This window comes from Lemur catta, chromosome 7 (assembly GCF_020740605.2).
Source record: "Lemur catta isolate mLemCat1 chromosome 7, mLemCat1.pri, whole genome shotgun sequence".
Taxonomy (NCBI): domain Eukaryota; kingdom Metazoa; phylum Chordata; class Mammalia; order Primates; family Lemuridae; genus Lemur; species Lemur catta.
This window is the reverse complement of record NC_059134.1, coordinates 49,013,533-49,031,527: the sequence shown is the minus strand read 5'-3', so window position 1 is coordinate 49,031,527 and position 17,995 is coordinate 49,013,533. Positions and strand designations below refer to the sequence as shown.

The 17,995-nt window shown below is 35.7% G+C and overlaps 1 protein-coding gene across 14 annotated transcripts in view; it reads right to left on the bottom strand.

Moving 5' to 3' along the window:
- The window catches only part of DLG2 (discs large MAGUK scaffold protein 2), a 1,739,579-nt gene that overhangs the window by 530,845 nt on the left and 1,190,739 nt on the right, over positions 1-17,995 (bottom strand). For all 14 annotated transcript variants that reach the window (XM_045557224.1, XM_045557232.1, XM_045557228.1 and 11 more), the window contains one exon: positions 12,402-12,526. In XM_045557224.1, coding sequence (XP_045413180.1) covers positions 12,402-12,526 — 125 coding nt within the window. The remainder of the gene's footprint in view (positions 1-12,401; positions 12,527-17,995) is intronic.

Below are 17,995 nucleotides of genomic sequence, written 5' to 3'. Positions count from 1 at the left end.
TAATCGAAATTTGGGTTGTTTCTATTTTTTGACTATTATAAACAATGATACTATGAATATTAATATACAAGTTTTTGTGTGGACATATGTTTTCAATTCTCTTGGGTATATCCCTAGGAGTAGAATTGTTGATCATGTGGTAACTCTATTCTTAATTGTTTAATAGACTGCCAGACTATTTTCCAAAGTGGCTGCACCATATTACATTCCCACCAGCAGTGCTGAAGGTTCTGATTTCTCCACATCATTGCTAACACTTGTTAACATTTTTTGACTATAGACACCCTAGTGAGTGTAAAGAGTATGTCACTGTAGTTTTGATTTGCAGTTCTTTAATGAATTATGATATTGAACGTATTTTTATGTGCTTCTTGGCCATTTGTATGCCTTCTTTAAAGAAATATGTATTCAAATCTGTGGTAGGATGAATTATACCCCCCTCTCCTCCTGACCCTGGAAGAAGTCCATGTCCTAATCCTGGAACCTGTGAATATGTTACCTTATATAGCAAAAGAGACTTTTCAGATGTAATTAATAATAATTTAAAGGTCTTGAGATGGGGTGACTATCCTGGATTACCTGGGTGGGTCCAGTGTAATCACAGGACTACTTATAAGAAGGAAACAGCAGAGTTATAGTCAGAGAAGAGATATGATGATGTAAGTAAAGGTTGGACTGATGCTCTTTGAGGAGGGAGAAAGGGTATATAAGCCAAGGAATGCAGGTGGCCTTCAGAAACTGGGAAAAGGCAGGAAACAAATTCTCCCGCAGAGCCTCTGGAGTTGCCCTGTCAACATTTTGAGTTTATCTCATTGAGTTTGATTTTGGACTTCTGACCTCCAGAACTATAAGATAATAAATTTGCATTATTTTAAGTTAGTAAGTTTGTGGTAATTTTTTTACAGCAGCAATAGGAAACTAACACAAAATTCTTTGACCATTTAAAAACTCAGGTTATTTGCCTATTTATTGTTGAGTTGTAGGAGTTTTTTCTTATATATTCTATATACAATTTATTTATCAAATACATTATTTGCCAGAATTTTCTCCCATTTTTTGTGGGTGGTCTTTTAACTTTCTTGATGGTGCCCTTAGAAAGCAAAACAATTTTTAATTGATGAAGTCTAATTTATCTATTTTTTCTCTTTGTTATTTGTGCTTTTGGTGTCATATGAAGAAAACATTGCCTACTCCAAGATAATAAAGATTTAATCCTATGTTTTCTTCTAAGAGTTTTATAGTTTTAGCCCTTACATTTAGGTTTGGGATCTATTTTGAGTTAATTTTTATATATACTATGAGTTAGGGGCCTAAATTCAGAAGTCTTAAAACAATTTTACTGTAGAAAAATACAAAAACAAAAAAACCAACAGGGCATGTTTGCCACAGAGCTATTTCAGTTAACCCATGGGGGTTTTCTCTTATCAGTTATATGGAAGTTTACCAAAATAGGAAAACTACTGTAGACGCCATTCCAGCTCGGAAAGACTGTTTGTAGATGCCTTATGTTCTACCAGAGGTACAGCTGAAATTATTCTTCTTGTTTAGAAATTTTCCTGTGTAGTCCTAAATTGTTGGGGACTTATTGCCAGTCACCATAGAACCACTTGTTAAGTGATTTTTCTTCTTGTCCAAGGAGGTTGTGAGCACAGTTAGAACTGATACTATGGATAGAGGAATTCAAGGGAGAAAGGGCTGTTCCCTCTCAAGCTTTTTCATTTTTCTGGGCAGAGATGGAAGGAAATAATCCATAAGAATGAGCCCACTGACATCCCAACCATTTATCTTTCTAAGGAGGGTGCTGGTGGCATTTGCACTAGTTACTGATGTCTCTCTTCTCATGAAAGTCTTCTTATTTAGAGCAACAGCTGGGCTTGTGTCATGCTTTGGTGCAAAACAATAATAAAAAAAAAGTTTACGTGGCTTTGAAGGGATTAAAAGTCTCTGCCATGGAATGGAACATTTAGTGTGATCATAGTCATTTGGTACAATAGTCAGTTGGGTAACAGTGGAAATTGACAGGTTGGATGTAATGACTCATGAAGTTTGCATTTTCAATCATCCAAACTCTCAAAAGTTCCATATGGAGAGATACTCTTAAGAATTTAGCAATCTCTTATGCTATTTCACTTAGTGGAAATCTTTTATTTCCTTAAATGATCTGAAAGTGGGCCTTGGAAATAAGTTCCAGACTATGATGCTTAGAAGTTACTCTCTTTCCTCTGCTTGGTGTTTCTCATTTGCACAGAAAAAATGTTAAGTTTAGGTTTATATTTTTCATTTTCAAGTTATATAATGCCTTTATCTCCTGATGGTTACCAATCCTTTATTCTTTATCCTTCCTTTTCTCTACGTCCTTTTCCTCTCATCCCCCTCTCTATTTTTCCTCATGTTCTTATTTTAAAATCACTAGTGAGTTAATGACCATACGTTAATGAAAAATTAAAGAATGAATTGCCAAAGGGCAGTCAAAAGGGCAATGTTGTGGTTTATACACAAGGACTGCATCCTTGAAACATTGGTCTTTGACCTCCCAACTTGTCAAACTTCAGTGTAATTAATACTATTATTGCTTGAAATAAACATGTATCCTATCTTGGCTTTTATAAGGACAAAGCCAACCTTACCTGTAAACAGACACAGAAGTAATAAATGAAGCAATGAATGTAAAGAAAAGAAAAATTAAAAAAAAAAAATCCTGTCTAGGAGTAGAAATGATTGTGCTGAGGGCAGAGAGATTAAATTGTGTCACTTGTCAGGAAACTGGCAAGCAGCCATCTTTTCTGCCTGCTTCTACATACTGCTTTTGTGCTGTGGATGGGTTTAATAAATGCACTGTTGTGTAAAATGTCATTGCTGCATCGCCAAGCGGAGGCTGTCATGTGATAGCTATTCCCTGGGATGACAAATCAATATTGGTCCTTGGCAATCCAGGGACTTCAAGCTACACAGAGGGTATTTTTATGATTCAGATACAAGAGCAGAAATAAAAGTCATTCTTCAAATCATAGAAATATATCTATTTTGCTGTGAAAGAAAACATACTGTTCTTTCTAAAATGTTTTTATTTTTAAAGATTGATAATGCTATCAAATTTTAATGACTATTCAAGAAGACAAAATACAAATGACTAGTAATATTTTTTAAAATTCCATTTTACTGTTAATAAAATAAATGTGAAGTAAAACAAGGAAATATATCACTGCCTTGGAATACAGCCCATAATTATGTATGTACAATGACATGCAATACTGATAACATATTGTAAAACAGGCCTTCTTCAACATTGTTGGTGGAAGTAAAATTTGGTAAATCTTTCTGAAAAGAAATTTGGTAATACGTATCAAAATGTTTAAAATATTCATACTATTTTGTTCAGAAATTCTACTACTAGAAATATACCCTAAGAAAATAATAAGAAATAGTATCAATAATGTTTTCCAAAAGATTGCCAAAAGATTGCCATGTTATTTAAAGTGCTGAGAAACTGAAAATAAATTCCTAACAATGTGAATGGTTAAATATGATACTTTATAGCAATTTAAATATTTATAAAAGATACAGGGAAAGATCTATGAAATAAGGTTACATGATGTTAAAAAAATACAAAATATTATGTAGAGTATGCTCCAAACTAAATTTTTATAAATAGCAAAAAAAAAAAAAAAAAAAAAAACCCCAGAATGACATGTACAAAAAATGTTAACTGTAATTGGCTCTATGTAGCATAAAAATGAATGTGTCATGTTTTGTTCAGTTTTTGTGTACTCTTCTGTATTTTATACATATTACACAAAGGACAAATATCATACCCATAAACACACATACTCAAAAAGTTATATTTAAAAAGAGGCTCCACTGGAAAAGAATCAGTGTCCAGAGAAATTCATCTAAACCATCATGTGCTCTTCTTGCCTTGACTCTTGACTTAGCCCTCATCTGACATTTTCCCCATAGCTTCTGGCTGTCCATCACACCAGCTCAGACTTACATCCCCAGCCATTAGATATATCAACAGATCTCAGTCTCCATCTCTGCTGCTGTCCCTCCTCCTGGGGGAGTAAATTCTTCCTTATTTCTGGCCTTGGTCCATCCCGTTTCTGATTGTGCTTTTGGCCTCTTGCCTTCAGACATGTGAAGCGCTTGAGCCCAGTCATGAGGCCTAATCAGTATTTCTGAATTTAGGGTACAATAGTGCTAGCAGATATCTGGAACAGGCAAACCACTCTGCAGCCCAGTCACAAGGGAATTTTAGGGTCCAGAATTCATATGTCTGCATTAGTTTTTTATACTTGCATGACAATTTACCACAAATTAAGTAGTATAAAACAACATATACTTATTATCTCAGAGTTTCAGAGGGTCAGGAGTTCTGGCATGACTTACAGAAGTCCTCTATTCTGGGTTTCATAAGGCTGCATGCATCAAGGTGTCAGCTTGACTACATTCTTTTGGGGAGCTTGGGGTCCTCTTAGAAGCTCATGTGGCTATTAGCAGAATTCAATTCCTTGTGATTATATAACCAACATCTTCTATCTTGTTAGCTGTAGGCTGGAGAATGCTCTTAGTACCTATAGGCTGCCCTTACATTGTTGCCACATGGCCCCCTCTGTAGGTCCTCTAACAACATGGAAGTTTGCTTCAACTGAGCCAGCAAGAGAATCTCTCTGTTTTTAAAGAACTCATTGGTTTAGGTCAGTCTGACTCAGGATAATCTCCCTTCTGATTAACTCAAAGTTAACTGATTAGGGACCTTAAGTACATCTGTGAAGTCTCTTTTGCCGTATAAAGTAGCATAATCATAGAAGTGATATCTCATCGTATTCACAGGTCTTGTCCATATTCAAGGGAAAGGGATTATACAAGGATGTGGGTTATTGGGGTTCATCTTACAGTTTTGCCTACCATGGCATCCATTCCTGGCTGTCACAGACTTGTGGCTCAGGTTTGGCATTCTGCTAAATGGCTGGCTCTGTATACAACTGAGTTGTGTTGAGGGCCTTGCCTTTTACACAGCTCCTTCACATCCACTATTTCATGTAATCTTACCACAGCTTCTTGAGATATACACACCTATCTTCAATGTACTGATGAGGAAACTGAAGAAAAGAGAGATTAAAAAAAGGCCCAAAATGATATGGCTAGAAAGGAGTATATACTTGAAACCCAGGTCTTCTGACTCCAACTATTATGTCCTTTCACTTGCATCTCTTTTCTGGGGCCACCACTGAGACTAGAGCTGAATTTGAAGTCTGATCTACTTAGCGAGAAAGTCACTTCTCAGTATATATGTGTCTTAAGCCTACACTTTCACTTTATATTGGCTATGAGTTAGCACACACAGGAAGGTTTTTCATAATGATCCCAGGATTCCTAGAATGGCGTATATATTATTGATCTATCGCTGCCTAGAAAATTACCATAAACTTAGTAGCTTAAAACAATACTCATTTATTAGCTCACTGTATGTCAGAGGTCCAGTACAGTGTGACTGGAATCTCCACTCAGTTTCTTACAAGGCTGAAATCAAGGTGTCAGCAGAGCTGCATTCTTAACTGGAGGCTTAGGGTCTTCCAAGCTCCCGTGACTGTGGCAGGATTCAGTTTCTTGAAGCTGTGGGATTGAGGTCCCTGTTTTCATGTTGGCTGTCAGCTGGGGGCCTCTTTCTGCTCTTAGAGGCCACTCTCATTCTTTCTCACATGTCCTCCTCCATTTTCAAACCAGCAACAATGTGTTGAGTACATTACACAACTCAAATATCTTTGACTTCTACCACCCGCCAGAGAAAGCTCTCTCCTTTAAGAGCTCATGTGATTAGACTAGGCTTACCTGTATATTCTCCCTATCTTAAGGTCAACTATACCATGTAACATAATCACACAGTGATGTCTCATCATAGTCACAGGTTCTATGGATTAGGCTATGGAATCTTGAAGAGTAGCATTTTTATTTATTTATTTCCTTTTTTCTTCTTTTTTTAAATTGAGGTAGAATATACATATGTAATTTACTATCTTTTTAAGTGTACAGTTCAGTGGAAATAAGTACATTTATATTCTCTCTTCTCTCTCCTACCTCCCCCTTCACCTTCCCAGCCTCTGGTAACCACCAATCTTCTCCCTATCTTCATGAGATTCACTTAATTTTTAAACTCCAAAACATGGTTGAGAACATGCAATATTTGTCTTTGTGCTTGGCTTATTTCACTTAATATTATGGCCTCCAGTTTCATTCATATTGTTGCAAATGACAGGATTTCAGTCTTTTTTATGGCTGAATAATATTCCATTGTGTATATATACCACATTTTCCTTATCTATTAATCCATTGATGGACACTTATGGTTGATTCCATATTTGGGCTATTGTGAATAGTGCTCTACAATAAACATGGAAGTGCAAACATCTCTCTGATATATTGATTTCCTTTCTTTTGGAGATATGTCCAGTAGTAGAATTGCTGGATTATATGGTAGGTCTATTTTTAGTTTTTTGAGAAACCTCCATACTGTTCTCCATAGTGGCTGAACTAATTTACATAACCACCAACAGTGTACAAGGGTTCCCTTTTCTCTACATCTTAACTAGCATTTGCTATTGCCTGTCTTTTGAATAAAAGCCATTTTTACTGGGGTGAGTATCTCATTGTAGTTTTGACTTGCATTTCTCTGATGACTAATAATGTTGAGCATTTTTCCACATACCTATTGGCTATTTGTAAGTCATCTTTTGAGAAATATTTGTTCAAATGTTTTGCCCATTTTTAATCAGATTATTTGTTTTTTTGCTATTGAGTTGTTTGAGCTCCTTATATATTCTGATTATTAATCCCTTTTCAGATGGATAGTTTGCAAATATTTTCTTTTATTCTATGGGTTCTTTCTTCATTTTGTCAATTGTTTCCTTTGCTCTGTTAAAGCTTTTTAGTTTGATATAATCCAAATTGTCTATTTTTGCTTTGGCTGCCTGTGCTTTTGAGGTCTTATATAAAAAAATCTTTGTCCAAATCAATGTCCTGGAGCATCTCTCCAATGTTTTCTGCTAGTAGTTTTATAGTTTTATGTCTTAGATTTGAATCTTTAATCCTTTTTGATTTGATTTTTGTATATGGTGAGAGACAGGGGTCCAGTTTTATCCTTATGCATATAGTTATCCATTTTTCTCAGCACTATTTATTGAAAAGCTATTCGTTCCCCCATTATATGTTCTTGTCAAGATGAGTTGGTTATAAATATGTGGATTTACAAGTTGGTTCTCTATTCAGTTCCATTAGTCTATGTGTTTGGTTTTATACCAGTATCATGTTGTTTTGGTTACTATAGCTTTGCAGTAAATTTTGAAATCAGGTAATATGATGCATCTAGCTTTGTTCTTTCTGCTCAGGATTGCTTTGGCTATTTGGGCTCTTTGTGATTCATATAAATTTTATGATTTTTTTATTTCTGTGAAGGATGTCATATGATATTTTGACATAGATTATATGGATAATTGCTTTGGGTGGTATTGTCAATTTAACAATATTAATTCTTCCAATCCACAAGCATGGAATCTTTCCATTTTTTTGTGTATTCTTTTACTTCTTCCATCACAGTTTTAATTATCCTTACATAGATCTTTCACTTCTTTGGTTAGATTAATTCCTAGTCATTTTATGCTTTTTGTAGCTATTGTAAATGGGATTGTTTTCTTGATTTCTTTTTCAGATTGTTCATTGTTGGTGTATATAAATGCTACTGATTTTTGTATGTTGATTTTTTATCCTGCAACTTTATGGAGTGGCATTTTTAGAATGCTGCTTATCATAGGATGTCTTTTAAGTATAGCTTAGAACATAAATACATGGACATTGGAGCCAGACTGTTTACATTCAAATCATGGCTCCAATATTTACTAGCATTACAAACTTGGGCAAGTTTACTTAACCTCTCAGTTCTTCAATTTTCTTATCTGAAAAATGGGATAATAAACATATGATTTTTATTGAGTCATTTAAAGCTTTACATGAGTTAATGTGCCAGAAAAGAACCTGATACATTGTAAGTAGTATATTAGTCTTTATTATTATTAATCTCATTATTATAATCTACCAATTTAGAGTTCAAATTACTCTTCTCCTTGCAGCAGATCCAAGGAGACTTTTCTGAGCCTCAGCTTCTCTATACATTTTAGTATTATTTAACTGTCAAAAATATAATTTATATCTTAGTCTGTTGGGGCTGCTATATAACAAAATATCATAAACTGAGTGACTTATAAACAACATAATTTTATTTCTTATGATTCTGGAGGCTAGGAAGGCTACAATCAAGGCACTGGAAGATTTGATGTCTGGTGAGGGCCCTCTTTTTGGTTCTTAGGTAGTGCCTTCTAGCTGTGTCCTAACAAGATAGAAAGGGCAAGGTAGCTTTTATAAGGGAACTGATTAAAGCCAGGGCCTTTTGTAAAGGTATTCATGAGCACTCCACCTTCATGACCTAATCACCTCACAAAAGTTCCACCTCCTAATACCATTGCACTGGTGATTAAGTTTCAACATATGTATTTGGGAAGGATACAAACATTCAGATCATAGCAATTTATAATGCAAAGGATACATTTGAAAAAGTTTAAGAGTTTCTACCTCACAGGAAACACCAAAGGATTTGTTTACATAATAGAAAACTATGTTTAGTTTATAGGTTTATTTTTTTAAGTGAGGGAAACATAGCAGGTTAATTTGCCTGAATTATAAACTTCAGAATAGAAGTATAGAACGTTTTTTAGTACCATACCCATTTTTAAAATGGCCTTTAATTTCATGTTATGACCAAGAGAAAAAAGGATTTGAAAAGACAGGAACAGGAAGCTTAAGGAAGGACATAGAGGGTAAAAAGAGACTGAAGGAAAGGTATCAGGAATGAGAGGAAAAAAATAGAGAAAAAGAGAAAGAAATAGAAGAAAGAGGAGAGGAAGGACTGCTGAGAGGTAGAGAGGGCAGGTAGGGAGAAAGGAGGAAATGTTGGTAAAATTTATTGACTACCTGGCATAACTAAGAACTTAGCTTATCTCACCTCAGAAGCTTTCAATGAAGTACATATTATTGCCACCATTTTGTAGATAAGAAAACAGCAACCAAAAGAGTTTAACTTGTCCAAGGTCAGTTATGTTAATAAACAGACATTAGAACCTACATCTTTCCAGAGCTCATTGTAACATCCTGGCTCCATGTCCTTAAGGACTAATGGTAAGATAAAAAGTACTTTTCACAGCTTGTTGGCACAACCTCAAACAGTGTTCCTGTCATACTGAGAAAAGACTTAGTTGGGCTTAGTGGAGGCTTAGGTGTTACTATCTCTTAATATTACCTTAGAATCTTAATTATTTGAGTCAAGACATTGGATTCTACTTAAAGAGTATCCCCAAATGATTTATGTCTCAGGATAAGTCACTCTTCTGAGCCACAGTACCCTCCTTTGTAAAATATAGGCCTTGGACTAGGTCAGCTGCCAGATTCTGAAAATCAATGCTTAATGTCATGCTGCCAGATTTTCAATCAATCGTTATTCTTGAACTCTTAGATGTCCCCAAGTTATTCAAGTTCATGGCAGGAAGCAGTGATGTGAGGAACAATCTCAGTGGTAGTAGCAAGTATCTATCAAAATGAAATAGAGACCCCAAAGCTGTCTTCACATATGTAAAGGGCTGTAACACGGATTGGGGAGTAGGTGTATTTTATTGCCCTAGTTAGGAACGCTGTACAGAATTTTGCACATTGTTCATTGTACAACTTTAGGAGGCAATATTCAAACACATAATCATAGGCCATGGCCCTGGCTCCAGGAAGCCAGAATGAGGACCAATAGGTTGAGATAATAATAAAGGAAATTGTGGCTCAGCAGAAAAATAACAAACTTTGTTATGTTTAGAATTGCCTCTTAACAGTGTGAAAACTAAAGCTTTTAGGGGAGACCACATGGTATAAGAATTAACCTTTGGATGAGAGCTTAGAGAGTATATAAGTGACATTCAGGACTGGTTTTTAATGTGGTCAAAGCAGTCTGGGTGATCTTGAAGTCATTAAGCCTTAATTTCTTGAGTTCATATTATTATGGCCACAATAACAGTATCTATGGATTTTCTGTGTGTGTATGTGTGTCTATTTACATCTCTGTATCTATCTCAGCACAATGCTCCACACATAACAAAAGCTCAATCAGTGTCAGCTCTCATTATGATTATTCTCTTTACAACTACAGAATGAAGCTTTCAGTACAGCAGAACTTCCTGTTACCTCCATAGGAATGGGACTGCAAAGAATAGCAGCACCATCAGGGATGTCATTTGCCACTCTCAACTGTAGGGCAAGCATGCAAACATAAAATCTGTTCTATCTTAAGCTTAGGGCCAGAATCTGGCTAAGGGGTAGAGATTTCCCCACTTGCAGGTAAAGACAGTGGGGAAAATTATGATTATGGCCTGCCAATTTCTAAATTATCCCTGAACAAGGCTTTTTCTAAACTTTTAAAATGGAGTTTTTCGAGGGCCCAATGTTGGCAAACATAATCCCCACCATGACTCATACAATTACACAACATCTATTTCAAACCTTTCACTGTAGCATGGATATTTCCTCACTCAGAAATTTGTTTAGTTAATTCAGCTTGAAAGTTCTATTGTTAAAAACCTTATGATTCCTGTGGGAGTGTCTTTTTTTTATTGATAAACGTTGTAGATGCACCTGAAAAAAAATGTGATTCTCTTCTACAAGCCGAAAAGATGCAGCTGTCAAATGTAATCATTGCATCAGAGCAACCAAAGTGTCTTTGGCTGCTTTATAAGAAAAATAGCAAAGTAGCTTATTTATGCTCAATGATAAAACAGACTTAGGAAAAGCCAGAAAGTTTACATTTCTGCTACTTAGGTCACATTCCTCAACGTGGCTCCATACAAGCTGAAGTCATTCTTACCTACAGGACTTCACTTGTGCTATTTGGAAAGACTCTCTTCCAACAAACTGGAGTCAGGCTTCTCTGGGCCCTGTTCCCCACTAGGCCTCAGCCTTGGCCTCTTTCCTTGGCCTACTTAGTCCAGATTTAGCAAGAATCCTGCTGAATCAGTTTACCAAAATTCCCTCATCTTTGGTATCTGATCAAATTTCTCATCCTCTACCCTCTATAGCTTATCTCCCTGGCCTGCCTTCTATAAGAATCCTGCCATGACTGGAATCCCCCTTTTTCTCTTAGTAATTTCCCATCCACTGATATATAGGTCCTTGGCTATATATCCCCACTTGTCCTTGTTGTAGTCAGAGTTAAACCCAATCTCTCTCCCCTTCTGCAAAGCCCCCATTGCAGTAATCCCTCTTGAATAAATTCTTTCTTAAAGTCTTTAAGAAGTATCATGAATAATTTTTCTTTAACTCTTTATGCCCCCTCCCACATTAATTTTCCCATCTTCCCCTTTTCCACTTTATTAATTTATTTATTTGAAAGCATATTCATTCAGAAAGAATTTATTGAGTCATTTATACATCTATAACTGCTTGTCCTGACAGGATTTACAACCTAATAGGGATGCTAAAATGACGTTAGGCCATGTTATTCTCCCCAAGAAAATCTCCTCTATTTTTTTCCAACTCATAATTTCTTTAGCTAGTGTTTTGATTTCATAACATTTTATGTTATTTACTAATTGCCCTATGTGGGTGCCTCTTCTTTTCCAAAATTATCTTCAGCTCTTTAAAGAGAGTGATCCGGCTCAAGCAGCTACCACTCTCTATCACTGAGCAGTATCTGGCTCCACTCCACCCACTTACACTCGCCATGTGTTCTGCATCCAAGTCAAGCTGCTTTCTCTCTTTTCTCTGGGACAACTTGCTCTTTCTTTGTGTTCCCACTCACACTTGTTCAGTTAGTGAAATCTTAATTATCCTTTAAGATCCAGACTGAAATCTTTCTGCAGAATGATTTTTTAGGCTCTCTCTCACTCTCTTTAAACTCTAGAGAAAACCTTATAAATGGTTGCTGAATCCATGAATACATACAGTGTCTATAACATTGTGTCATTGCTAATGCTGCTTATAATGCATTTTTTCTATGTATTATATTACTTTCTCATTAGTTCATTTTACTTTTTCTAACTAGATTGAAGCTGCCATGTGAATAAAAGATGTATCTGCACCCCCTTCTCGCAGTGCCTGGCCCAGTGTTGAATGTAGTATCCATCAATAAACAGAAATCAAACACTAGTTGAAATTCAATAAGCACCAAGAGATCTGCAAAGTCATTGCAGAAAGTTGGCTCTAATGACCTTCTCTTTCAAGGGCAGAACTTTTATAGAATTATTATTCTCTAAAGGTACAAATGTGTCTCATTAATGCAGCAGATTTACTTTCAAAATAGTTCTAACATTTCAGATCTTTACCTGAGTCTGCCATCCTCTGCTGCAGCACCTCCTGGTATAATCTTCGTAATAAATATGCCAGGATCATCTCCAATGTGGGGATTATCTGTCCCTCCAGCAATACTGAATCCCAGGCCAGAATTCCCCTGTAGAGACAATAAGCAGATATTAAATGATGTGGCTGTCACCTAAAACCTAGTTCTTTTTGCACTCTGCATTATCGTGTTACTACTCAAATGGAAATCAGGTGATAACAGTCTTGTATTCAAAGCCATAAAGTGCACAGTCAGCAGACAAAGGAAGGACAGGAAAAACACTCAAGTTTGTCTCTGCACTGCAAGAATTCAAGAGGCATTACATTTTTGCTTTTAACAAATGATTCCCTTATGGAATCAATTTATGATTAAAATGATCATTATAAAGTAGGAGATAAAAGCTTACAAATTGTGTGATATGAAAAAATGCAAAAAGTCATTAGAGTATCAGTTGTAAAAATTATATATTCATATGAAAAAGAATAGAAAGAAACAAGTTACATGAAAATATTTGATTTTATAGAATAAGGAAAATCGGGTGTTTTCATTTTGTTATTTCTGGTCTCATTCTAATATCACTTATCCATCAAATAAATGTGTTCCTTTGTAACAGGGAATTCTAACTTTAGAAGACAGGGTCCTCTTCTAGAGTCATAAAACATGGGAGATACTTCTTAACAATAAACAGGCTTTAATTTGCAGTAGCAATGGAAAAGGCATGCAATACTGCTGCCACACATAAATTTGAGTAGTTTCTGTTCTAATAAAGCTGTCACACTTACTCCTATAGATTACAATAAGTGACATCTAATGTATACATACATCCTTCTAAAATTTGCATGTAAGGCATAACTCAAAGTGCCCCAAAATCCACAAACCATCTTATTTAGCATATTTCTTATTTATATATTCTCTTTTAATCCCCATCTCCATGGCTACATTATGTTTCCATAATGGTGTTCTAATTTTTTTTAATTCACATTATATTTTAAGCCCTTTCTGTGTAGCTAGGCAGTCTTTATAATTATTCATCTTAAATGGCTAAATAATTTTTCATCAAGGTCATATACCATCACTTATTTAACCAGTCCCCTGTCACTGGATATTTAATTTCTCCATATACTATTACAACAAATATAGCTTTCTAAATTTATGATCACTTGATTAAGTTCCACTCTTGGGTAAAAAGAGATGAGGACCAAGAATTCAGTAGTTAATCCAGAGAAATTAATTAGGACATTCAATTTAGTCAGAAAAGTTCAATGTCAAGAGAAGATCAGCTATAACTTGATAGTTACACTGTTCCAAATGTCAAGGTACGATTTAGCAAATTTATTGACTGAATTACTAAAACTGAATTATAGAGAGTTGTTTTCACAATTGTACATTTAAGTTGAAAGGTTGAAATAAATAATTTAGCCATGGCAACTAAAATACCATGACTTTATACTTCTGACATCTTCTCTAATTCTGCTTACTCTTTGAAAAACTCCAGTGTTCACTGAACAGAGATATTAGTTATTAGCAGTCATGTAATCACGAGTTTATTTAATATTTGTTAAATACCAGCTCTGTGCCTGACACCAGACTAAGCTCTGGAGCTACAGCAGTACATATGTCAGTTTATGTGGCATGTGAAGGAGAAGTGCAAAGTGTAGGAGTGGCTAAGAGGAAAACCAAACTTACTGAGTGGCACAGTAACCTAGAAGGAAGAACTCATGTAAAATACCTCAGGCAAGAAAGGGTATGCCAGGTTCGAGAAATGGACAATAAGGTTGGAACAAAGAAAAAAAGAAAGAGAATTAGATGGGATGAGTCTTAATCATGAGGTTCATGAGAGCAGAGTATATGGGAATCCATTTTGGGTTTTAAGTATCTATTGCCACAAAATGACTGTATCAATGTTAGTTGAGTATCTCCCATTTAACTGACTCTAAACTAAGGCTACAGAGATTAAGACCAGATTATTTCTGCCTTCATGGATATTCAAGCCACAGCAGAAAGCGCAGTGATAGTCTGGCATCTGGTGATCAGTATATTTCATGTACTGTATAATCTTAACTACATTAGCAAGTATGTAGCCATGAAGACAGCGTTAAGGTGACTTATGAGGCAGTTCCCTAAGATCCAAAGGTTTTGGAAGGAAAGGATGGTAAGATGAATAGTTTTAATGTAATTTGGGTCAAGCTCCAGGAACATCAACTGGAGTATATTGGGCTAACTGGGGTTGGTATCTCAGGGACAATAATTTTTTGATTAACGGGGGTAGGGAAGGAAGCAAGCAGAGATTAGGAGATACTCAAATGCTTTCCCCTAAAAATGTCAACATGTTTGGAGGGGGTACTCAAAACTTTGTCATTTGAGAAGATATTTATGATCTAGCTTTTAACTTTGTCTACTTCAGTTTTACCTTCACACTTTAGCCCCCAGCAACACTGAACTGAACTGCTGACTCTTTCTTGAACAAACCACACTGTAATTCATCTCTTGGACTCTACTAATACTGTTTTCTCTACCAGAAACTTCCCATTTCCCCCTTGCCCAGCTTAATTATTCCCATTTTCTAAGATATGGCTCAGATGGTATCTGCTCCAGGTAATGTTAAGTGATCACCTAACGCCTCTTTGCGTAGGTCACTCTTCTGTGTTTTTGTAGATTTCCATGCTTACTTGTGTCATATACTGTGTTATTTTGTTGTTCTCTATTTCTAAGTCTATCTTCCCTTCAAAGTGAGCTTGTAGAAACCAGGGACTGTGTAGTATTCATCTCTGTTTCTTTGGTGCCTTGTCTGGCACATAGCATTGGCAATAAATATTTGATGAATGAATGAACTGAAAAACAAACCTATTGAGAATGTTTGTGCCCTAAAGCTAAGACTCAAAACAGACACAACAGAAGTCCACACTGTGTTAAGGAATGCAATATAGAAGTAGAAGCCATTTTGCTCTGTGTGGCTACAGAAAAAATAGAAAGTTCAGGCATTTAAATTGTGGCTCAGCTGAAAGATAAATGATGAGACATTCCTGTTCAAATTGGCGATGCACTCCTTTGGAAGAGAAGGAAGGCCCTTCACTCAAAGGGTAGCTGGCTAGTCACTGGGCATGAGGGACCCAAGTATCTATTAAGAGGTTAAAACGGATGACTTTAAACAATTTCAGGGGGACTCTGGCTAACATATAAAAACTGCTCTTGCTAACAGAGAAAAAGAAATGTCCTAGGAATCTTTAGTGGGGGAAGTAGGTCACTGTTGCATTTTTAAAACTTATCCTGTGAATCAATATATCTTTGATGTAATGGTTTTGATAACTGCCTAGCAACCTTTAATCACTGTTTTTAGAATTGACTAAAATATGGAAAAAATGGTAGCTCCGGCATTTCATAATATACATTCCCCTGTCTCCACTCTGAGGAAAAGAATGAATGGATTAGGGAATCCACAATGGAAAGAAATAGGTAGAGACAGTTATTTGCCCTGTGTTTCTGATCCCAAAGGATTCCTGAAAGCTTTTGTGTTTCAGTAAAAACCAGTTTGCCAGCTGGGTCTGGCCAGTCACCATGGTTCTTTAGGAGAGGTTCATCTGACTTCACCTAAGGAAATGATTTAAAGTGCTTTCCCACCTCCACTTATTATTCTCTCCCAGCCTTCCCTTTTAGGTCTTTGCTGCCAGCCAGCAGCATTTAGTGGAGAGAGGGACAGATGAAAAAGCATCAGTGAAATTGTTGCCTGCTGCTCTCCACGGCTGAATCACTTCAGTCCCTTGACAACCATCCAGAGCCTGCCAGCTGCAGGGACAGATCTCAGCTCCTCTCTCCTCTGAACAGCGATCTCTCCATGTGAACAGGAAGATCCCTGGTTGACAGTTTTAGATCCTGAAAATTGTGACTAATTAACTGTGTGTTGATCCTTGACACAGCCCATGGAGACTTTGAGGTGCCATGATGATAAGGGCAGCCCCTGTACAGGTTCTGGGTGGGCTGCTATGTCCTTGCAGTTGGACATATTCCATGACTGATGAATGTCACTGGCAGGGACCATTCTTTCTTTTGGTTCCTAATCCTCCACATTTGTTGATTCTCCCCCAGAAGCATAAGTCCATTGCCTAGCAAAATGGTACTTTCTGTTCCATGTGCTACGTACCATATCCTCTCAGAAAAAGAATCAGCAAAAAGGAAAGACACTTTACCGTTTAATTGATGGTTGCATATGTTGTAAATACAAGCTCCCCAAGAAAGCTCCTATTTTACTAAAAGTTTACTCCCCAAGTGAAAATCACTCTCAAAATGGGGTTATAAAAACATGAGGAAAATAAATGGTGATATCATAATTACATGCATTTATATAACGTTCTACTGACAAAGAATTTTTTTAATTTTTAGAATTTAAGTTCTACCTTTAAATATTGTTTCATATATAATTCAATTTTAGGAATTTATCCTAAAGATATAATCAGAGATGAGTGCAAAGATTTGTGTTCAAAGGTTTCTTGCAGCTTTGTTTTTCTAATGAAAAAAAAAAACAAAAAACCAAAAAAAAACCAAAGGAAAACAAACATGTAAATGGAGAAAGGGTTAAAAATACTGTGGTATATCAATTTGAATTGATTGTGATTCAGACTATAAAACTGGGATATTTTGTAGTCATTAAAATTGTAGTGCCATTAATAACAGTGAAAAATATTTCTTACATAAATGTGAGAGAAAAAAGTATATGAAATTTTAATGACACCATGATTACCACTGAAAATAAAGAAAAATGACTTATTTTTAACAAAAAATATTAATTTTAATTAATAATAGTAAAATTGCTTAAGTAATTTAAGCTATCTAAGAAAGGGACCTTTACAAAAATTTTAAAGTCTGTAGCAAAATACTAAAAATATCCTCCAAGGAATTAACATTTATTGCATATTTATTCTTTGGTAAACAGTGATCTAGGTTTCCTACACCCCACTATCTGGTGATAATATTATCCTCTTATATATTAAAAAAAAAACCAAACAATAGGCAAACAAAAAATACTGAGGCTGAGAAGAGTGAAAATATGGATATAAAGCAAGTTAATAGTGGATTTCAGATTCAAAACCAGATTGTTCAGGCTCCAAATGCCATTTTCTTTCCATTATATCACATTGCCTCTTCTGAGTTCAAAAAATAATTTGATGATAAGGAAATAATAAAAATTTTAGGAATAAGGAAGTACTTTTTTAGATTTTTGGAAAGGTTTTAAATTTTTCTTATTAGTATGATGTAAATATTTCAAAATGTTTCTAATGAAGTGGTATGATTTAGTGGAAAAGCACGGATCTGAAAATTTCAATCTGGGTTTGAGTACTGGCTCTGCTGCTACTATCAGTGTGATATGGGATAAATTTTTTAACCTTTAGTCAAGTTTCCTTATCTATAAAATGAAGATATGCTTCACAGGACTGTTGGATGAAAGCAATGGCATATGCACTAGAAGAGTTCTGAGCATGGCACATGGATGATGATCAATTAATGTTAGTTCAATTCCTTTGTTTTGGTATACAGCACTGTTCAAAGGGTCCTTACAAATGTCAGGGCGATAAGGGAGAATAGATA